The sequence below is a fragment of the Salmo trutta genome, chromosome 24 (genome assembly GCF_901001165.1).
Source record: "Salmo trutta chromosome 24, fSalTru1.1, whole genome shotgun sequence".
In the NCBI taxonomy this organism is placed as follows: Eukaryota; Metazoa; Chordata; class Actinopteri; order Salmoniformes; family Salmonidae; genus Salmo; species Salmo trutta.
Window position 1 is genome coordinate 47,280,807 of NC_042980.1, and position 24,328 is coordinate 47,305,134.

Consider the following 24,328-nt stretch of genomic DNA (forward strand, 5'->3'; position numbering starts at 1 on the left):
CCTGAAAACAGGCTCAGTGGAGTGAGGGGAAGCAGAGGCTGGACCAGGGCTACGGAACTACAGACTGAAGCACAGAGCAGCTGTTGTGTTTCTGTTCTACTGCTGCTACTGCCTGAGCTCCATGCGAGAGGAGAGGAAAGGAACCGAGGGAAAGAGAAAACTGCTGCTGAGAACCTGAAAGAGCTGGAAGAAGGAAACAAAGCCCACACAGCAACACAGTTCTGAAGTGGCTCAGAGAGACAGAATGACTGACTGAAGTGACTCAGAGAGACAGACTGACTGACTCTGAAGTGACTCAGAGAGACTGACTGACTCTGAAGTGACTCAGAGAGACTGACTGACTCTGCAGTGACTCAGAGAGACTGACTGACTCTGAAGTGACTCAGAGAGACAGACTGACTGACTCTGATGTGACTCAGAGAGACAGACTGACTGACTCTGAAGTGACTCAGAGAGACAGAGTGACTGACTGAAGTGACTCAGAGAGACAGACTGACTGACTGAAGTGACTCAGAGAGACAGACTGACTCTAAAGTGACTCAGAGAGACAGACTGACTGACTGAAGTGACTCAGAGAGACTGACTGACTCTGAAGTGACTCAGAGAGACTGACTGACTCTGAAGTGACTCAGAGAGACTGGCTGACTCTGAAGTGACTCAGAGAGACTGACTGACTCTGAAGTGACTCAGAGAGACAGACTGACTGACTGAAATGACTCAGAGAGACAGACTGACTGACTGAAGTGACTCAGAGAGACAGACTGACTGACTGAAGTGACTCAGAGAGACTGACTCACTCTGAAGTGACTCAGAGAGACAGACAGACTGACTGACTGAAGTGACTCAGAGAGACACACTGACTGACTATGCTGCTCCAGTGATAATCCAGGAGTCTTCTCTTCACTGACATGAGGAAGCCCTCTCTCAACCTCCTGACTGAAGGACTGACCCCAGGGTTTTGATCAGAGCAGTGGCGGACACAAAGCAGGTCTGTTAACAGGAGTTCTGTACAGGTCTATTAGATCTGAGACTTTAGAATCCTCTTGACATCTGGCTGTCAGCGCAGGGAACTGCACTGTTAAAAAAATACTTTGGTACAGGTTCTCTAGATCTCAGACTCTGTAAGACTTCTTCGTTATCTTCTCTTGATTCTGACTGTTTGTCTGTGCACTCAGCGGAAACTCGTGCCTCATGGCTTGCTACTACATCGTCATCAGCTCTACTCACCTCAGCAACGGCCACTTCAGGAACATCAAGGGAGTTTTCCGCGGCCCCCTCAGCAAGAATGGCAACAAGAACTTGGTAAGAACTGGCGTGACTTTTTTAACTTTGTTTCGTTTTATTACTTTCTCGTTGTGTTTCTGACTACGTCGTGCTCGTGTTCTCTGCTTATGATGGGTGGGACGGAAGCCTTCCAGAACCTAGTTTGACTCGGAAGCAAATACTCTCTATCTTACTCTGTTGTGTCCAGCATGACTCTCTATCTTACTCTGTTTTCAGAAGGGCTTTTATCTCTTGTTTCTTCCCTGAAAGACCCTCACAACATTTTGAGTAAAGGCATGTGATGTAGAAACATTAGCCTGGTGTATTCAGTAATCTGTTTGCTACAACACAGAAAGAGTTAATTGTGTTCAAATGTTCCGGTCGACATAGAGAAGAGAACGGCGAAAGTGTCACAGACCCAAAGAGTTCATTTTAGTTCCAATGTTCCATCCTGACTGCTGACAGAACAAGAACAGAACGGTGAAAGCATCACAGATGGACGTGTTCTGACCAGTGACCGTGTCTAAATTCCTACCAGATGGATGGCGAGCACGCCGATAATCTCTATACACGCAGTCATAAGTGATGTCACAGGATTGAGTCCTTAATCGTCCTTTCACTGTAGCTAGGGGTTTAGTGTTGATGCAAATTAATCCTTCTGTTTGCCCAACCAGAAACTTGCATTCTAGAATACACATTCCAAATTCCACAATCAGAACTCGGAATCTGGGGCAACACAGTGGGGAAATTAACGGAGAGGAGAAATACGTCTAGAGATTTCTGCTTGGAGAGATTTTCTAAGCTATTAATTATGTAAACAAAAGTATGATCTCTCCATTGTTTGTCATAGAGATCATCGCCCACACCAGATATTATCAGGGATGCTTCCCGGGATTACTCACTACACACACACACTAATCTAATTAAAATGCAAGAGTTATGAGTTCCTTAAAGGAAGAAGCGCCTTGGCTTTTCAAAGCATGTGAATACGCTGCTGATGTTCATGCTCTCCCTCGAAAAATCTGTCTCTCTCTCTCTCTCTCTCTCTCTCTCTCTCTCTCTCTCTCTCTCTCTCTCTCTCTCTCTCTCTCTCTCTCTCTCTCTCTTTCTCTACTCTTTGTCAGTCGAGGAGAACAGAGCTTTTCCTGAAAGCCGACACGCTCTCTTTAACGAATCAGAAATGATTGTAGATGAAATATTGAAGTGCTCTATTCTCACTCTATGAGTTCTCTGTCTGCCACATTGTGTTTAACAGAATAACATAGCGGGTGTCATGGCACTGAGAAGGAAGCAGGCACACAGCAGCAGCGATAGCAGCAACAGATTGTTTCAAGACAATAGGAAAGAATAGAGTTACCTCTCCTTCTCTGTGGCCAGGGCTGGGTGCTCTGGGCCATTACCCAGGCTCCATCTAGCTTCCACCCCCCCCCCCCCCCAGCGCTATCGTTTCACTCCATCTCTCACTGCAGGGGAGACCTGATGTCATTTAATCTAGAATTACTTAGACCGGGAGCAGAGGACAGGGGTGATGGGGGATATCCCGTCCTGCCAGCACCACACACAGCCACTGTAAATATACTGAGAGAGAGAGAGAGACGGAGAGAGGAGAGAGGGAGATGGGAGAGAGAGAGAGCGAGAGAGAGAGGGAGATGGGACAGAGAGAGAGGGGACAGAGAGAGAGAGAGACAGAGAGAGAGAGATGAGACAGAGAGAGAGGGGACAGAAAGAGAGAGAGGGGACAGAAAAAGAGAGAGACAGAGAGAGAGATATAAGACAGAGAGAGAGAGAGAGAGAGAGGGGATGGAGAGAAAGAGAGAGAGAGAGAGAGAGGGACAGAGAGAGAGAGAGACAGAGAGAGATGAGACAGAGAGAGAGGGGATGGAGGGAGAGAGGGGACAGAAAGAGAGAGAGAGACAGAGAGAGAGGGGACAGAGAAAGAGAGAGAGGGGACGGCGAGATGGGACAGACAGAGATGGCTCTAAACTACTGGAGTAAAACAGCCATGTACTACAGTTGATATGGTAAACTAGCGATGTATTTATATGTAACTTAGATACTGATGATAGAGAATAACCTAATTATATATATATATTATAAATACTCACATACTGTCTATTTATTTTATCTCTTATAACCTGCTATAACACATGATAACACCCACAACGATGACAGATTGTCCCACAGATCAAGCAATCTACCGTTAAACACATCCCAAAGAAACATTTTGAAATATAGCGTCTTTAAAAGTATACGCAGCTAGAACATTCCGGTGTTTTGCTTTTCATCATTTTTTATCATAGCATTAAGAATATTGACTTGAAACATGGACAATGGCACGATGTACTCACTCGAATGGTTAAAACGACTGATTATCTGATTGTATCCTCTAATAAACTCGGCGTAATGAAATATGGCAGAGAATTAGGAGGCATTATAGACGAAAGGACTAGTCAGATCACACCAGTAAAAAAATAAAAAATAAAAAGGCTAAACAATATGGATTAAAAAAAAATACAATTTTATGAATTATTGAAGAGCAGTCAGAACATATACCTCTGTGTGCCATTTAAATGCCTCTTCAAAACTCTCTCTATTAAATAGGAGAATGATTCCATAATATTTAGTTTGAGATACTACAGTACGTGTTCAGTGTCTGGGCTCCGGGCTTCTATGTGGTGATCCAGACACATGTCTGTTCGGCAAAGACATCTTCCTACAATACAAAAGTCCCCATTTCCAGAAAGAGTTTTGATACAAAAAAAAGGGGGAGCGATGTCTCAGTCTATATGTTGTTAGTGATCGGACAGTGGGTGACTCTGTGGACAGCTTCACATACGGCTCTGTGATAGGAGACAGTGTGTTAGTGATCGGACAGTGGGTGACTCTGTGGACAGCTCTGTGATAGGAGACAGTGTGTTAGTGATCGGACAGTGGGTGACTCTGTGGACAGATTCACATACGGCTCTGTGATAGGAGACAGTGTGTTAGTGGTCGGACAGTGGGTGATTCTGTGGACAGATTCACATACGGCTCTGTTAGGAGACAGTGTGGTGGATTACTCCATTACCTGAACATATTAATGTATTTTCAGTCATGCCAAAACTTCCCCTACTAGACCACTGTCACGTCACACTTTATCTTAAAGGATCTATGGAGTCAACTACAATCCCAAACCAGGAACCTATTCAATCTCCCTCCCATTTACAAATGGTATTTAGTGACACAGCGTATGAGACAGCATTAAACAGCGGAGAAAATGATGACACGCTGAACCGCTTTCAGTACATCACATTTAGTTGTAGTAAAGAAAAATTAATTGCACTACATATAAACTGAACACAATATCCTACAAAAGACTAATGTGGGGAAAACATATGTAAACAAAATGGTTTGACAGTCAATGCAATACTGCCAGGACACAAAAACCCCAAAACTCCACAGACCAGGTTGGACCAGGTGTAAAATATCACCCGGCCCTAAAACAACATAAAAATTTGCTACAAGATTTTAACAAAAAAAGCTGTCTACATCTCTAATCAGCTTGGAAAAATCTATATCATTTTGGGAACTGTAGGGAGAGCTTAATGACTCACATAACAAGAAAAACATCCCCAATCGAAATGACAACATCTGTAAAAACGACATTTTAAAAAAATATTAGAAAATCCAGAATGCCAGAAATTAACCCGAGACTCAGACAAAATGTGTTCATAATTTACAAAACTTTAAAACAATAATTAAAGATCCATCAAAACCAATTAGATATAACCATCACAATAACAGAGCTGAAAGAGACAGCCAATCAAAAGCCATTAGATATAACCATCACAATAACAGAGCTGAAAGAGCCAACCAATCAAAAGCCATTAGATATACCCGTCACAATAACAGAGCTGAAAGAGCCAACCAATCAAAAGCCATTAGATATACCCGTCACAATAACAGAGCTGAAAGAGCCAACCAATCAAAAGCCATTAGATATACCCGTCACAATAACAGAGCTGAAAGAGACAACCAATCAAAACCCATTAGATATACCCGTCACAATAACAGAGCTGAAAGAGACAACCAATCAAAAGCCATTAGATATACCCTTCACAATAATAGAGCTGAAAGAGCCAACCAAAGCACTCAGTGTGGTAGAGCATGTGGGCCAGACAGTATCTGTCAATGAAATGCTGAAGAAAAGCAGCCCTAAGCTACAGGAAGCCATACTCATCTCTTCAAGCTGGTGCTGAATGTAGGATAGTTCACATAAATATGGAATAAAGGCATATTTACACCTATATTAAAAACATTTTAGACAAATATGACCCTAATAATGAATTAAAACAGTGTTTTAAGTGAATGTCAAATTGGCTTCCGACCAAAACAAAGATCAGCTGACGAAATCTACACCCTCCATACCTTTTTATCAAAAACATGTTTATTAATCCACCAAGGGTCAAATATTGGCAATGGATTCCATCTGGCATAAAGGACTCTTCCTCAAACTTTCTCCTCGAACTGGAGAAAGAGCCACTGATGTAATTAAATACATTTAAATACATGTTGTTTAAAAATGTGGGGGAAAAAAGAACATGGACGAGGGGTCACCCAGGGCAGCAATCTGAGCACAACAATGTTTACTATCTATATTGATGTTGTATCAACAGAACAAGGGTTACAACGTAGCCTGTCCAGTGTTAAATGTTGTCTCAACAAGGGTTACAACGTAGCCTGTCCAGTGTTAAATGTTGTCTCAACAAGGGTTACAACGTAGCCTGTCCAGTGTTAAATGTTGTATCAACAGAACAAGGGTTACAACGTAGCCTGTCCAGTGTTAAATGTTGTCTCAACAAGGGTTACAACGTAGCCTGTCCAGTGTTAAATGTTGTCTCAACAAGGGTTACAACGTAGCCTGTCCAGTGTTAAATGTTGTATCAACAGAACAAGGGTTACAACGTAGCCTGTCCAGTGTTAAATGTTGTCTCAACAAGGGTTACAACGTAGCCTGTCCAGTGTTAGATGTTGTCTCAACAAGGGTTACAACGTAGCCTGTCCAGTGTTAGATGTTGTATCAACAGAACAGAGGTTACAACGTAGCCTGTCCAGTGTTAAATGTTGTCTCAACAAGGGTTACAACGTAGTCTGTCCAGTGTTAAATGTTGTCTCAACAAGGGTTACAACGTAGCCTGTCCAGTGTTAGATGTTGTCTCAACAAGGGTTACAACGTAGCCTGTCCAGTGTTAAATGTTGTCTCAACAAGGGTTACAACGTAGCCTGTCCAGTGTTAAATGTTGTCTCAACAGAACAGAAGTTACAACGTAGCCTGTCCAGTGTTAGATACATACTGCTAAAACTGGGCACCGACAGTGAACATGGGCAAAATAGAACTGATGATCTTCCAAAAGACAGTTAGATCTCAAGGAATTAAATACCAGTTAATCCTCGGAGAGACCAACATTAACCACAACAATAACTATACCTATTATGGTCTTAACATCAGAGCGTCAGGGCCGGTTCGACAACGCTAGTAACACTTTCAGAGAAAGCAAGGAGAGAATACTACTTCAACAAAGAAAACAAAAACAGGCAGGTAACCCCCTATCAAAATTTTGTCCCCAAATAATTTTGTTATACAAATTCTGTGTGCAGCTAGCCCAATCACAAGAACACAGAGCATATCTGGTTAACAGTCTCTCTCCCCAAGAGAGTGACCCCTTAGCAAAAACTGTCCCCAAAAAAAGAACAAGTTTGAGATGAACACAAATGATCTTTTCACAAAAGACAAAAACATCGACAGCCGGAGGTGAATAATATGAACGGTTACACGAACTATTGGTGGAGTGAGGTCGAAGGTCAGAGAAAGAGACTTCAGTTTAGCTGAATACTTACTCTGTGTAAGACCCAAAAAATTTTTTTTTTTTAAAGCTAAGGGAGGAAACATCTTGTGCTTTTTCCTCCATGTATTATAAGTAACACTGTATATAAGTGCAACAGTCATTTGAATTTTTGTCTGAACGTTGACCATTTATATATTTCTGTATTGGCTACTGGATGTTTTGTTGTTTTATCTGTTATATTCTATTATTAGTATTATGATGTTATCATGTTATGTTGTTTTGTTGTTTTGTTGTTTTATCTGTTATACATCATTAGTATGATGATGTTATGTTGTTTTGTTGTTTTATCTTTTATATATTATTATTAGTATTATGATGTTATCATGTTTTGTTGTTTTGTTGTTTTATCTGTTATATATTTATTAGAGCTATATCTATTGTTATTGTTGACAAGGCTGTGTTCATATTTGTATGTTCATCACTTCGCTTTGGCAACACTGACCTTCTCCTTCATGCAAATAAAGCCTACTGAATATGAATATGATAGAGAGAGATAGGGAGAGAGAGAGAGATAGACAGGCTGAGAGAGAGAGAGATAATGATAGAGAGAGATAGGGAGAGAGAGACAGAGACAGAGAGATAGGGGAGAGAGAGAGATAGGGGAGAGAGAGAGAGATAGAGATAAGGAGGGAGAAAGAGCTTATTTCACTTTTGTTTATTGTTTTTCACTTGCTTTGGTAATGCCAATAAAGTAACTTTTATTTAATTGTTAGAGAGAGAGAGAGAGAGATAGGGAGAGAGAGAGATAGACAGGCAGAGAGAGAGATAATGATAGAGAGAGAGAGAGACAGGGAGAGATAATGATGGAGAGTGAAAGATATAGGGAGGGAGAGCGAGATATAGATAGAGAGAGAGATCTAGATTGAGAGAGAGAGAAGAGAAGGGGAGAGAGAGAGATAAGGAGGGAGAAAGAGCTTATTTCACTTTTGTTTATTGTTTTTCACTTGCTTTGGTAATGCCAATAAAGTAACTTTTATTTAATTGTTAGAGAGAGTGAGAGTGAGAGTGAGAGTGAGAGAGAGAGACAGAGAGAGACAGAGAGAGACAGAGAGAGACAGAGAGAGACAGAGAGAGACAGAGAGAGAGAGAGAGAGAGAGAGAGAGACAGAGAGAGAGAGAGAGAGAGAGAGAGAGAGAGAGAGAGAGAGAGAGACAGAGAGAGACAGAGAGAGAGAGAGAGAGACAGAGAGAGACAGAGAGAGACAGAGAGAGACAGAGAGAGACAGAGAGAGACAGAGAGAGAGAGAGAGAGAGAGAGAGACAGAGAGAGACAGAGAGAGAGAGAGAGAGACAGAGAGAGACAGAGAGAGACAGAGAGAGACAGAGAGAGACAGAGAGAGACAGAGAGAGACAGAGAGAGACAGAGAGAGACAGAGAGAGACAGAGAGAGACAGAGAGAGACAGAGAGATGAAGGCAGGGACGGAGGTAGGAAAAAAGGGTGGGTAGAAGGGCTCCAGTGGTCATGGTTATGCCACCGTGGACTTGATGCTGCTGCGTGGCGGTAATGGAGTGCCCCTCAGAGAGCCCCAGGGAACTGTAATTAGTGGTACTTTCTATGTGAGCCTGCGCTGGATTGCTGCTACACCCGCTACAGCGCATCAACACGCATCGCAGGGCGCAATACAGAGACACAGAATAATCACCATTAGATACACATAACACATGAGAGGATTCAGTGAAAGTTCGAGTAGCCGAGGTTACATTCCTTCTGCTGGTGTTCTGTCTACCACTTCAGATACAGTACCTCTTTAGAATCTGACGTTGTGATATTTAAAATCAGTGCTGATCGCTGTGGCTTTGGAGGTAACTTAAATGTGTAATTGTAAAAAAAAAAGGACCGGATCTGCAGCTGCCTGAAGCTGGTCCTTTTTCACATGTATAAATGAGTGATCGTCAATGTGGTGTTTGGAATTTAACTTACATCTAGATATGTTCGAAGCTGTGGAGTTTAATTAACTTAACTTACATCTAGATATGTTTGAAGCCGTGTCGGACTGATGGTGTGGGTGTTATACTGTGTTGCTGATGTTAACTGTGATTGGCTGGCTGGCTGTGAAGTACAGAGAAACGTCAGAGGATGTCTTCCCTAGAGAGATGTTCAGAAGACAGCAGCAACACTGGAACGATCTCAAACTGTTATCAGAGGCAGTAGATTTCAGTCTGAACAGTTAGACTAAGGCTTGTATCAGATGGCCTAACAACTGGGCGGTTTAAAGGCCAAATGCAGCCGTTTTATCTCATTATCAAATTATTTCTGGGTAACAATTAAGTAACTTACTGTTATTTCCAATTAAAATGGTCAAAAATAAACAAACGTTTCTTCTTAACGAAGAGCAATTTCTCAATATTTTTTTTTATTGGTCTGTCAACTAGTCTTTCCACCTGGTGATGTCACCAGGAAGGCCAAAACTTCATCCCACCAAAACAGGCAGAAATTTCAGGCGGTCTTTTACACTAAAACGGCATAATCATAATTTTTCACAATTTCAAAGTATTATTCCATTGTCATAGTGTGGAAATATATATAAATGACAGAAAAATCAGGTTTTTGACTGCACTGGGCTTTCGATGTCCGCTCCACCTGTGAAACTTAATTTAGTATATATAAAAAAAAAAATATCAAAATCCGTCTTTTTAAAGTTAGATATATCTGTTTTTTTGCATGGGCTGTGTCTTCATCCACCGCATTGGCCGATGTCGACCTTCCTCATCTGCGGTGGAAGGTGACGTAGCTACAACACTGTTTGTCAGACCAGGAGATATCCCGAAAATCAGTCTTGCACGAAAACGTATTTAGTGTCCGAATGGTTTAGCCTACAGACAAATATGACTCCTTTACGGAAAAATTAGACTTTCACGAACACAATGGTGTTCTCCGGGAACTCGTCTGAATCTAACCAGGCCCGGAAACCAAATGGAAAAGAATCGGGCATTTCCACTTCAGAGGTATACTGATAAAAACATTTAAAAAGATGTAATCTGAGCTTTCTTATGTGTCTCAGATATAGGACATTAACTTCAAAACATACTTCCTTTTGATGTATTTTCGATTGTTTTTTTCATGTATGAATCTGATATTCAATGCATTTCTTTGGGCCAAATTCAATGTTTCATCAAATCTATATTTTTTTACATACCATTTTGATACTCACAATTCCCTATGTTAGCTTAGTAGAAACCCATCCCCGGGTCCTTAGACCTTCTCTCCTCATCCCTTTAATCATTTCCAACTTTAAAACTCATTACATTATATAGATGTCATTCTGAAGAGTAGTATCAGATGCCCTTTCAACTAGTGGTTTTACGAGAGAGAGAGAGAGAGAGAGAGAGAGAGAGAGAGAGAGAGAGAGAGAGGGAGAGGGAGAGAGAGAGAGAGAGAGAGAGGGAGAGAGAGAGAGAGAGAGAGAGAGAGAGAGAGAGGGAGAGGGAGAGAGAGGGAGAGGGAGAGAGAAGGAAAAGAGAGAAGTGATAGTCTTCCCACTCTAATTTCTCCGACACTCATTATACTGAACTACTGCATCTATCATTTAATAGGAGCGTGATATACTGACCTGTTGTTGTCGGGAATAGAAACTAATTTGGCTTTAAATCATTATAACGGTCTCCCTTCCATAGAAATACTCCCCCTGACGCTGTGTGTTAACGATGTTTAATTGGTTTAATCTGTTTTATGTTCAAAAATGTTCATTTTAAAGTCTGACAGTGTTTTGTGTCAAAACGTAAATAGAGAATTTGACAGATTACACAAGCTTTCTCAACAAACTATTTTCTTAATACCCGTTCTGATATCGTTATCTGTTTTTTTCCCCCTCCAACTCCAAATGCAAGAAGGCAGTAGACATACCTCTACAGGCCTGTGTGCCGGCCCACTGGTGTGCTTTGAGGAACTCTCTGGTGTGCCTTGAGGAAATGGTGTGCCTTGAGGAACTCTCTGGTACTATATGTCTCTGGTACTGTATGTCTCTAGTACAGTATGTCTCTGGTCTTAGCTCTACCACAGCCTCTGGTACTATATGTCTCTGGTACTATATGTCTCTGGTACTGTATGTCTCTAGTACAGTATGTCTCTGGTCTTAGCTCTACCACAGCCTCTGGTACTATATGTCTCTGGTACTATATGTCTCTGGTACTGTATGTCTCTAGTACAGTATGTCTCTGGTCTTAGCTATACCACAGCCTCTGGTACTATATGTCTCTGGTACTGTATGTCTCTGGTACTGTATGTCTCTGGTACTGTATGCCTCTGGTACTGTATGTCTCTGGTACTGTATGTCTCTGGTACTGTATGTCTCTAGTACAGTATGTCTCTGGTCTTAGCTATACCACAGCCTCTGGTACTGTATGTCTCTGGTACTGTATGTCTCTGGTACTGTATGTCTCTGGTACTGTATGTCTCTGGTACAGTATGTCTCTGGTACTGTATGTCTCTGGTACTGTATGTCTCTGGTCTTAGCTGAACCTCTGCCCTTGCCGTAGAAACAAACTGGTCATTCTTTGTCTCCATGGATGCACCTTTAGAATGCAGAAAAATGATTGTCTCTGGCATAAACCTCCCCGAACTAAAGAGCTATTTTACCAGAGCTAAAATATATATATATGTATTTGGGAACCACTGCTATAGTCAATGTAAATACTCTATTAGAACCACTGCTATAGTCAATGTAAATACTCTATTAGAACCACTGCTATAGGCAATGTAAATACTCTATTTGCTATGACAAACATAATAAATACATGTTTAATCCTCCCTCAGTCCTCATACATCTCCTCTGCCGTTTATACCTTCTGTCAGAGACAGAGAATGAACCGTGGTGTGTGTGTGAGCGGTGTATTTCTCTCCGTTCAACCCTGGCTGTCCTGAATATGCATGTGGCAGGGGGTTATTTCCATGGTTTTATCGATTTCCCTTCTGAGTCATTTGGCCAGCTGGGGCTGCAGAGTGGCTGCCAGGTCGGAGAGGAGTGTGTGTGTGTGTGTGTGTGTGTGTGTGTGTGTGAACATGTTTAACTATACTTGTGGGAACCAGAAGTCCCCACAAGAATAGTAAACAAAACAAAAATTTGACCAACTGTGGACATTTTGTTGGTCCCCACAAGGTAAAAAGCTATTTCTAGTTTTTTTTTTGTTGATTAAGGTTAGAATTAGTGTTAGGGTTAGGAACTAGGGTTAAGGTTAGGGTTAGGATAAGGTTTAGGTTTAGGGTTAGGGGTTAGGGAAAATTTGTATTTTGAATGGGACTGAATTGTGTGTCCCCACAAAGTTAGCTGCGCAAGACTGTGTGTGTGTGTGTGTTGTAAATAAGAATGTGTTCTTAATTAATAACTGACTTGCCTAGTTAAATAAAGGTTAAATAAAATAAATACATAAATAATAAATTAGAGGACAGAAGGAAACTAAATCCTCTCCATGGTGTTTGTTTCTCATGACCGTATGGCGTCGCATACACAATACTTCACATGTAGATAAAAAAAAGGCTGTTTGGATCAGATACAGTTCAAACATCACACGTGGAAATGCACCTCTGTCAATCACTCACTCAATCAATACATCAATTATTAAGTACATTCCCTCCTCCGTTCCTTTGTTTTGGGCTGCAGGTACAGTAGCCTAGTGGTTAGAGCGTTGAGCCAGTAACCGAAAGGTTGCTGGGTTGAATTCCAGAGGTGACAAGGTAAAAATCTGTTTTTCTGCCCCTGAACAAGTCAGTTAACCCACTGTTCCCTCGGTAGGCTGTCATTGTAAATAAGAATTTGTTCATAACTGACTTAAATAAAGGTTTCATTTAAAAAATGTTTAAAAAACAAATTGTTTAAGCATGAACATGTTCCTCATTCTCGGATGTGGTGATCTGTCCTGGTCCAAAATCACTTCTCTGGTCCTGATCTAACATAAACCAGGAGGGAGAGAGAGAGAGAGAGATAGAGGGAGGGAGGGAGGGAGGGAGGGGGAGAGGGAGAGAGAGGGAGAGAGAGAGAGGGAGAGAGAGGGAGGGAGGGAGGGGGAGAGGGAGAGGGAGGGAGAGAGAGAGAGAGGGAGGGAGGGAGGGAGGGAGGGAGGGAGGGAGATAGGGAGAGAGATAGGGAGAGAGAGGTAGAGAAGGGGGAGAGAGATAGGTAGAGAGGGAGGGAGAGAGATAGAGAGAGGGAGAGGGAGAGAGAAATAGGGAGAGAAGGAGGGAGAGAGAGAGAGAGAGAAGGAGGGAGAGAGATAGAGAGAGGGAGAGGGAGAGAGAAAGAGGGAGAGAGAGAGAGAGAGAAGGAGGGAGAGAGATAGAGAGAGGGAGAGGGAGAGAGAAGGAGGGAGAGAGAGAGAGAGAGAAGGAGGGAGAGAGATAGAGAGAGGGAGAGGGAGAGTGGGAGGAAGAGAGAGAGAGAGAGAGAGAGAGAGAGAGAGAGAGAGGAAGAGAGGGGAGGGGGACATCTAACCTCTGCACGCAGCCTGGTCGCTAGCTTTACAAGGCGATCTGATATGTTTATCCAAGGCAGCTAAGGACTGGAACACTTTTTAAACCACACTTACATTCACTCACCTGTAACTTTGGCTTTGTCTGAACCAAGGCAGCTCAGTATCAGCTGTTAGGGATGTGAATCATACCTGTTTCTCTTTCCACATCTATACGGATTAGCTGACAACGTCATGAAAACAACGCGCACGCTTCAATGGGGCAGAAGGCCATGTGTTGTTATGATAACTCAGCATGTTCCCATGTGACTTGATATCTACCGTTCATATCTCAGTATCAGATTTGCATTGTGTTCATAATATCACGATTGTATCTTTCCTGTAACTTGGTATCAACGGAGATGATATTTCCAGTGACGTGGTGGAGAACATACGCATGTAATTTTACCGTCTCTGAACGGTAGCTTCAACACCCTCTGTTCATGAGACAGGTAATTGGTGTGATTGTCTTGATTAATCCTCCCTCTAAATGTTCTACCTCAGCTAAGCACCACACAGCACCACACAGCACCACACAGCCCCACACAGCCCCACACATCCCCACACAGCCCCACACAGCCCCACACAGCCCCACACAGCACTACACAGCACCACGCAGCCCCACGCAGCACCACGCAGCACCACGCAGCACCACGCAGCACCACACAGCCCCACACAGCACCACGCAGCACCACGCAGCACCACGCAGCACCACGCAGCACCACGCAGCCCCACACAGCCCCACACAGCCCCACACAGCACTACACAGCACCACACAGCACCACGCAGCACCACGCAGCACCACACAGCACCACAGGTGTGACAGTAAACGCAGCAGCCGTTAGTTCCAGCAGTTCCAGCAGTTAGACAGACTCCTGTTATTAACACATGGGGAGTAGAGGACTCGGAGTACACAAAGTTGTAAGCAAAAAACAGACTAGTCAGTCACCTCTACTATTCACACAGGAACGAGTGTGTGTGTGTGTGTGTGTGTGTGTTGTACAAGGTAGCTGTTTAATATGCATAGCCTATCCCCTCTGCTGCTGTTCATAAATGGTTGGAGTCATTTACATAACCCCACATGGTATTGTTCACAAAGTACTGCTCTGTTAACGTTCAGAGCATACCGAGGTATTCGAGCGTGTGTATTGTGTGAGTGTGTGTGTGTGTGTGTGTGTGGGGGGGGGGGGGGGTTACAGTCAAATCAGTTTACTTCACTTATGCTTTCCTACCTCCACCCATCTCTCCATCCTTCTACACAAAAAGGACGGTAACCTATTCATGTAGGCATATATATATATATATATACACACACACACGTTCCCTGAAAAATACACCCCTGGATAAACCTCTATTCTGGATTGACTAAAGCACGACGGGAGAGGATGGAGGGCCAACTGCTGTGTTATAATAACACAATTACACAGTATCATGGCAGCATTACCCTTTTGAATCTCCGCCGGGCCCACCTGATACCGTTGCATCCCAAATGGCACTCTATTCCCTATTGGTCCTGGTTAAAAGTAGTGCACTTATATAGGGAATGGGGTGCCAATTGGGACACAGGACACTGTTGTCAGGGCAAAATGGTGAAATGTCTCACGACGCTTCGACTCGGATGTAGGTCTGACTTAATCCCGACGCTGTTGTTTCTTTTTTGACGGTCATAAATATTTAAATCATTTCGCGAAACAATGTGAATCTTAACTGAATATCTGTTGTTTTGACCACTGTTATGAATGTAATCTTGTGACAGCGGAAAAGCAAAACAAACGTTAGCTCTGAAACACCTTCCGAGGGAGCATCTGATGTACGCTCTCTTTGGCTGTGTCTCAAAATGGCACCATATTACTTTTGTAGTGTAACTACACACGGGAAAAGAGTGCAACTTCTCTGTGTTCCTGTATAACTGTCAACACTCAAAATGGAAGAAAACAAGCAACAAGACTCTTCCCCTTTTCTGACATTTCTCTGACGGGTGATGCCTGAGATCAGCATCGTCCAATCATGTCCTCAGGGATTGCGACTTACTTCCAACCATCGTCGTCAGGGACCAATCAGCTTTGACCTCTGGAGTATGCTCCCTCCAAACCAAAGCACCTAAAACCCACAACAGTTAGAATGGCGCCGGAAGGAATGAAGGTCGTTTTACGGGCTCGTGACCAATTGTGATATTTAGCAAACTTTTTTTTTTATACATAATGTTTCCGAAAACATCAGAACACCAACCTCGATTTAGACGAGGACTTCTACTTCAATGAGTCGGAGGCGAAAGACATATTGATTATTCAAGACCAGGCTATAATCCCTTTACACTCTTAAAAGGCAAAGACGGCGCTATAGAGGCTGGCACGAGGGCACCCTGCTGAGAATACGGCGGGTAATGACGGCGCTACAGAGGCCAGAGTGAGGGCACCCTGGTGAGAATACGGCGGGTAATGAATAAATCGCCTCTACCATCTATTCAATCGCCGGGAAAAAAACTGGACGAGCTCCATTTGAAACTATCCTATCCACGTTAAGAACTGTCACATACTATGCTTCTCGGAGTCATGGCTGAACAAGGACAAGGATAATATAGACCTACAGTTGAAGTCGGAAGTTTACATAAACCTTAGCCAAATACATTTAAACTCAGCTTTTCACAATTCCTGACATTTAATCCTAGTAAAAATTTGCTGTCTTAGGTCAGTTAGGATCAACACTTTATTTTAAGAATGTGAAATGTCAGAATAATAGTAGAGAGAATTATTTATTTCAGCTTTTATTTCTTTCATCACATTCCCAGTGGGTCAGAAGTTTACATACACTCAATTAGTATTTGGTAGCATTGTCTTTAAATTGTTTAACTTGGGTCAAATGTTTCAGGTAACCTTCCACAAGCTTCCCACAATAAGTTGGGTGAATTTTGGCCCATTCCTCCTGACAGAGCTGGTGTAACTGAGTCAGGTTTGTAGGCCTCTTTGCTCACACACACTTTTTCAGTTCTGTAGAGGTGCTTTTTAGAGAGCAGTCCCTCCTGCAGCAAAGCCAAAGCACCCCCACAACATGATGCTGCCCCCCCCCCCCCCCCCGTGCTTCACGGATGGGATGGTGTTCTTCGGCTTGCAAGCCTCCCCCTATTTCCTCCAAACAAAACGATGGTCATAATGGTCAAACAGTTCTATTTTTATTTCATCAGACCAGAGGACATTTCTCCAAAAAGTGCAATCTTTGTCCCCATGTGCAGTTACAAAACGTAGTCTGGCTTTTTTATGGCGGTTTTGGAGCAGTGGCTTCTTCCTTGCTGAGCAGCCTTTCAGGTTGTGTCGATATAGGACTCGTTTGACTGTGGATATAGATACTTTTGTACCTGTTTCCTCCAGCATTTTCACAAGATCCTTTGCTGTTATTCTGGGATTGATTTGCACTTTTCGCACCAAAGTACGTTCACCTCTAGGAGACAGAACGCATCTCCTTCCTGAGCGGTATGATGGCTGCGTGGTCCCATGGTGTTTATACTGACGTACTATTGTTTGTACAGATGAACGTGGTACCTTCAGGCATTTGAAAATTGCTCCCAAGGATGAACCAGACCTGTGGAGGTCTACAATTATTTTTCTGAGTTCTTGGCTGATTTCTTTTGATTTTCCCATAATGTCAAGCAAAGAGGCAGTGAGTTTGAAGGTAGGCCTTGAAATACATCCACAGGTACAACTCCAACTGACTCAAATGAAGTCAATTAGCCTATCAGAAGCTTCTTAAGCCATGACATAATTTCCTGGAATTTTCCAAGCTGTTTAAAGGCACATTCAACTTAGTCTATGTAAATTTTGACCCACTGGAATTGTGATACAGTGAATTATAAGTGAAATAATCTGTCTGTAAACAGTTACTGGAAAAATGACACGTGTCATGCACAAAGTAGATGTCCTAACCGACTTGCCAAAACTATAGTTTGTTAACAAGAAATGTGTGGAGTGGTTGAAAAACGAGTTTTAATGACGAGTTTCCGACTTCATCTGTTGCTGTTTTTTCTATGCATCAGCAGGACAGAACAGTAGAGTCTGGTAAGGTCAAGGGTCGCTTTGTTTACAACAGCTGATGCGCTATCTCTAATTTTAAGCAAGTCTTGAGGTTCTGCTCACCTGAGTTAGAGTACCTCATGATAAGCTGTAGACCATACTATTTACCAAGAGAATTTTTATCTATATTTTATTTTTGCTGTCTATTTACCACCACAAACCAATGCTGTCGCTAAGACCGAACTCAACGAGCTATATAGGGCCATAAGAGAACAAGAAAATGCTCATCCAAAGGCGGCGATCCTAGTAGCTGGTGATTTTACAGGAAAACAAAAATCTTTTTTACCTCATTTCTTCTAGCATGTTACATGTGGAACTAGATGGGATGAAAAAAATCTAGATCCCCTTTGGTTCACACACATAAATGCATACAAAGCTGTCCTGGGGGAAAAAAGTATTTTATCCCCTGCTGATTTTGTACGTTTGCCCACTTAGAAAGAAATGATCAGTCTATAATTTTAATGGTAGGTTTATTTGAACAGTGAGAGACAGAATAACAACAAAAATATCCAGAAAAACACATGTCAAAAATGTTATAAAATGATTTGCATTTCAATGAGGGAAATATGTATTTGACCCCTCTGCAAAACATGACTTAGTACTTGGTGGCAAAACCCTTGTTGGCAATCACAGAGGTCAGACGTTTCTTGTAGTTGGCCATCAGGTTTGCACACATCTCAGGAGGGCTTTTGTCCTACTCCTCTTTGCAGATCTTCTCCATTAAGGTTTCGAGGCTGACGTTTGGCAACTCAAACCTTCAGCTCCCTCCACAGATTTTCTATGGGATTAAGGTCTGGAGACTGGCTAGGCCACTCCAGGACCTTAATGTGCTTCTTCTTGAGCCACTCCTTTGTTGCCTTGGCCGTGTGTTTTGGGTCATTGTCAAGCTGGAATACCCATCCACGACCCATTTTCAATGCCCTGGCTGAGGGAAGGAGGTTCTCACCCAAGATTTGACGGTACATGGCCCCGTCCATCGTCCCTTTGATGTGGTGAAGTTGTCCTGTCCCCTTAGCAGAAAAACACCCCCAAAGCATAATGTTTCCACCTCCATGTTTGACGGTGGAGATGGTGTTCTTGGGGTTATAGGCAGCATTCCTCCTCCTCCAAACACGGAGAGTTGAGTTGATGCCAAAGAGCTCCATTTTGGTCTCATCTGACCACAACACTTTCACCAGTTGTCCTCTGAATCATTCAGATGTTCATTGGCAAACTTCAGACGGGCATGTATATGTATTCTTGAGCAGGGGGACCTTGCGAGCGCTGCAGGATTTCAGTCCTTCACGGCGTAGTGTGTTACCAATTGTTTTCTTGGTGGCTATGGTCCCAGCTGCCTTGAGATCATTGACAAGATCCTCCTGTGTAGTTCTGGGCTGATTCCTCACCGTTCTCATGATCATTGCAACCCCACGAGGTGAGATCTTGCATGGAGCCCCAGGCCGAGGGATATTGACAGTTCTTTTGTGTTTCTTCCATTTGCGAATAATCGCACCAAATGTTGTCACCTTCTCACCAAGCTGCTTGGCGATGGTCTTGTAGCCCATTCCAGTCTTGTGTAGGTCTACAATCTTGTCCCTGACATCCTTGGAGAGCTCTTTGGTCTTGGCCATGGTGGAGAGTTTGGAATCTGATTGATTGATTGCTTCTGTGGACAGGTGTCTTTTATACAGGTAACAAGCTGAGATTAGGAGCACTCCCTTTAAGAGTGTGCTCCTAATCTCAGCGCGTTACCTGTATAAAAGACACCTGGGAGCCAGAAATCTTTTGTGATTGAGAGGTGGTCAAATACTTATTTCCCTCATTAAAATGCAAATCAATTTATAACATTTTTGACATGCGTTTTTCTTTTTTTGTTGTTGTTATTCTGTCTCTCACTGTTCAAATAAACCTACCATTAAAATTATAGACTGATCATTTCTTTGTCAGTGGGCAAACGTGCAAAATCAGCAGGGGATCAAATACTTTTTTCCCCCACTGTACATGTTTTAAGCAAACCACCATTGTCCCTGTGCATAAGAACACCATGGTAACCTGTCTAGATGACTATCGCCCTGTGGCATTCACATCTGTAGCCATGAAATGCTTTGAAAGGCTGGTCATGGCTCACACAAACACCATCATTCCAGAAACCCTGGACCCAATCCTATTTGCATACAGCCCCAACAGATCCACATATAATGCACTCCACAACTACGTGAGAATGCTCTTGATTGACTACAGCTCAGCATTCAAAACCATATTGTCCTCCAAACTCATCACTAAGCTAAGGAACCTGGGACTGAACAACTATCTCTGCAACTGGATCCTGCACTTCCTGAGGGGCTGCCCCCTGGTGGTGAGGGTAGGCAACAAAACATTTACTATGTTGACACTCAACATGGGGGCCCCTCAGGGGTGTGTGCTTAGTCCCCTCCTGTACTCCCTGTTCACCCACAACTGTGTGGTTGCGCACGACTCCAACACCATCATTAAGTTTGCAGATGGCACAACGGTGTGAGGCCTAATCAGCTGACAACGATGAGACAGCCTACAGGAAGGAGGTCAGAGACCTGGCAGTGTGGTGCCATGACAACAACATCTCCCTCAACATCAGCAAGACAAAGAAGCTGATCGTGGACTGTAGGAAACGGAGGGCCAAAAACACCCACCCCCCCATCCACATCAATGGGGCTGTAGTAGAGCGGTTCGAGAGCTTCACGTTCATCAGTGTCCACATCACTAAGAACCTATCATGGTCCAAAAGACAGAAGGGCACGACAATGCCACTTCCCCCTCAGGAGAATGAAATGATTTGGAGTCGGCCATCTCATCCTCAAAAAGTTCTACAGCTGCACCATTGAGAGCATCTTGACTGGCTGCGTCACCACTTGGTATGTCAACTGCTCGGCATCAGACCACAAAGCGCTTCAGATTGTCCATGCGGCACAATACACCACTGGGGCCGAACTCCCTGCCATCCAGGATTTCTATACCAGGTATTGTCAGAGGAAGGCCCTAATAATTGTCAAAAAGACTCCAGCCACCCAAGTTAAAGTTATACAGCAAGTGGTACCTGAGTTCCATGTCTGGGACCAAAAGGCTCCTGAACCAAGCCATAAGACTGCAGGTCATCAAAAGACCACCAGACTTTTATTGTCATTGTATTTTTCTTTGCGCTGACTCTTTTTAATTTTTTTTTAACTTGGCAGGTAAGTTATGAACAAATAGTTATTTACAATGACAGCCTACCAGGGAACAGTGGATTAGCTGCTTTGTTCAGGTGCAGAATTACATATTTCTACCTTGTCAGCTCGGGGATTCGATCCAGCAACCTTTCAGTTACTGGCTCAATGCTCTAACCACTAGGCTACCTGCCTCCCCAACTCTCTTTGTGTTGACTCTATTGCGCTGACTCTTTTTGCACTGACTCTCCGCACACTCACTAGACTCTCCCCACACACTCGCACATACTACATTGACACACCACATTGACTCTGCACTGTTGGGAATGGGCTTGCAAGTAAGCATTTCACGGTAAAGTCTACACCTGTTGTATTCGTCACATGTGACAAATAAAATGACATTTGATTTGAACCCAGCTTAGCTTTTGGTGTTAAATAATGCTGGCTGAAGTACATCTACGCAATGTGGAATGGTGAAAGGGTTTTCTGCAGAGAGAGAGAGAGAGAGAGAGAGAGAGAGAGAGAGAGAGAGAGAGAGAGAGAGAGAGAGAGAGAGAGAGAGAGAGAGAGAGAGAGAGAGAGAGAGAGAGAGAGAGAGAGAGAGAGAGAGAGAGAGAGAGAGAGAGAGAGAGAGAGAGAGAGAGAGAGAGAGAGAGAGAGAGAGAGAGAGAGAGAGAGAGAGAGAGAGAGATTCCTGTGATTGATATTCTAATGTAAAGTGCCCAGCCAGTTATACACACTAATTAACATACCAGGAACAAATAATGAGTTTTAGTTTCCAGCTTTTTTTTTCTCCAGAAGTTTGACAAAGTGAGTGTAAAAGTAAAGTTTTCAAAAACAAGTTCTCACCTCCACTTGAAAACCCTCATTTCCAAAACTTTGTTTTTCTTTACTGTGACAGGTGGAATATATGTTTCATTTTTTTTTTTTTTTACGATATTAACATGTATTTTTAAAAGAATCTTTGTAGGAAAATTTAAATAATTATAGGGTCCACAGTACAAATGCAGATTTGAGTAAGAGACGTGCTGAGTATTTAGTTAACAGCTGTCATCTTTGAGTTTCCTACATGCAATGTGTAGGTGTTTCGATCCCTCTGACCTCTCTGTAGAGGAATTGTGAGGAGAAATGTGACAGCTCCTCGACAAAAGGCAATCAGTAACTGTTTCAGATGTAACATGCAAATACACCGAGTGGACAAAACATTGAGAACGCGGTTCATAATATTGAGTTGTGTCAAGTTGGGCGAATGTCCTTTGGATGGTGGAACATTTTTTTATACACACAGGAAACTGTGTTGACTGTGAAAACCCCAGCAGCCCAAATTTCACACCTTTTGCCCTCAGAAAAGCCTCAATTCATCAGGGACATGGACTCTACAAGGTGATAAAGCATTCCACAGGGATGCTGGCCCATGTTGACTCCAATGCTTCTCACAGTTGTGTCGAGTTGGCTGGATGTCCGTTTTGGTGGTGGACCATTCTTGATACACACGGGAAACTGTTGAGCGTGAAAAACCCAGCATCGTTGCAGTTCTTGACACAAACCGGTGGGCCTGGTACCTACTACCATACCCCGTTCAAAGGCACTTAAATATTTAATCTTCCCCATACACTCTCGGAATGGCACATATACACAATCCATGTCCCAATTGTCTTTAGGCTTAAAAATCCTTCTTTAACCCGTCTCCTCCCCTTCATCTACATCTGATTGAAGTGGATTTAACAGGTAACATCAATAAGGGATCATAGCTTTCACCTGGATTCACCTGGTCAGTCTGTGACATGGAATGAGCAGGTGTTCTTAAAGTTTTGTCCATTCAGTATATGTTCACATATGTTCTAGCTTAATCTACAACGTAAATGTTAACATGTAACATGTGTTCTTAAAGTTTTGTCCATTCAGTATATGTTCACATATGTTCTAGCTTAATCTACATCGTAAATGTTAACATGTAACATACACATGCAGGGAACTGCCAAGGTGTGCTGCCTGAGCTAATTAAAGTTATTAGCATCCCCCTATCCACAGGTCACGAGTGGTCACTGAATGGATTGATGAACATGAAAAAACAATGTAAACCGTATTTTTCCACCACCGTCAACAAAACAACAAAAGATATGGAATTTCTCGTGGAAGAATGGTGTCACATCCCTCCAATAGAGTTCCAGACACTTGCAGAATCTATACCAAGGTTCATTGAAGTTGTTCTGGCTCGTGGTGCCCCAACGCCCTATTAAGACGCTTTATGTTGGTGTTTCCTTTACTTTGGCAGTTACATGTATTTTGTATCTTTATCTACCTAACCAATTATTGGACGAAGAGTACAATATACACGTCAATCTATGACAGTAACTATTTCACATATATAGTTGTAACTTTAAGTTAGTCTGTAGTCAATCTCATTCGCAAACTCTATGCCTCAGCGAAGGTGATTTGGTCCAGAGAGAGCGATTTGAAGTCTCAGTGTCTTCGAGGCACTTCGTTAATTATTCAAGTGTCGTCGTCACCTTTCCCTCTCTCGAGAATGGATCCCTCTCCTGTCTCCTGTCTCCAGATGGATAGAGGTCTTCATCAGCAATCCGTTTAGCCCCTCTCCGCTGACTCTCTCTCCATATCTCTCTCTCTCCATATCTCTCTCTCCATATCTCTCTCTCCATATCTCTCCATATCTCTCTCTCCATATCTCTCTCTCCATATCTCTCTCTCCACATATCTCTCTCTCCATATCTGTCTCTCCATATCTCTCTCTCCACATCTCTCTCTCTCCATATCTCTCTCTCCATATCTCTCTCTCTCCATATCTCTCCATATCTCTCTCTCTTTCTCTCTCTCTCTCCATATCTCTCTCTCCGTATCTCTCCATATCTCTCTCTCTATATCTCTCTCCCTCCATGTCTCTCTGTCCATATCTCTCAATATCTCTCTCCATATCTCTCTTTCTCCATATCTCCCTTTCTCTCCCTCTCTCTCCCTCTCCGGATCTTTCTCTATCCTTATCTCTCTCTCTCCATATCTCTCTCTCTCCATCTCTCTCTCTCTCTCTCTCTCCTTATCACTCTCTCTCTCTCTCCAAATCTCTCTCTCTCCATATCTCCCTCTCTGCACATCTCTTTCTCTCCATATCTCCTCCATATTCCTCTCTCTCCATATCTCTTTATCTCTCCACATCTCTCTCTCTATCTCTCCCTCTCCATATCTCTATCTCTCCATATATATCTCTCTCCATATCTCTCTGTCTCTCTCTCCATATCTCCCTCTCCTCATATCTCTCTCTCTGCACATCTCTTTCTCGCCATATCTCTCCATATCTCTGTCTCTCTCCATATCTCTCTCTCTCTCTTCATATATATCACTCTCCATATCCCTCCATATCTCTCAATATCTCACTCCATATCTTTCTCTCTCCATAGCTCTCCATATCCCTCTCTCTCCATATCTCTTTCTCCATATCTCTCAATATATCTCTCTCTCTCCAAATCTCTCTCTCTCCATATCTCCCTCTCTGCACAT

At 42.9% G+C, this 24,328-nt stretch overlaps 1 protein-coding gene across 2 annotated transcripts in view; it reads left to right on the forward strand.

Annotated features, from left to right (window-relative positions):
• Window positions 1-822: 822 nt before the first annotated feature.
• Window positions 823-24,328, forward strand: part of znf804a (zinc finger protein 804A) — a 136,697-nt gene continuing 113,191 nt past the window's right edge. Inside the window, exons 1-2 of one of the 2 annotated variants that reach the window (XM_029712371.1) lie at window positions 823-988; window positions 1,176-1,302. In XM_029712371.1, the coding sequence (XP_029568231.1) occupies window positions 1,192-1,302 (111 nt within the window). In that variant the 5' untranslated portion in view covers window positions 823-988; window positions 1,176-1,191. Of the gene's footprint in view, window positions 1,303-24,328 lie in introns of both variants that reach the window. The other variant, XM_029712372.1, reaches the window with a different exon arrangement.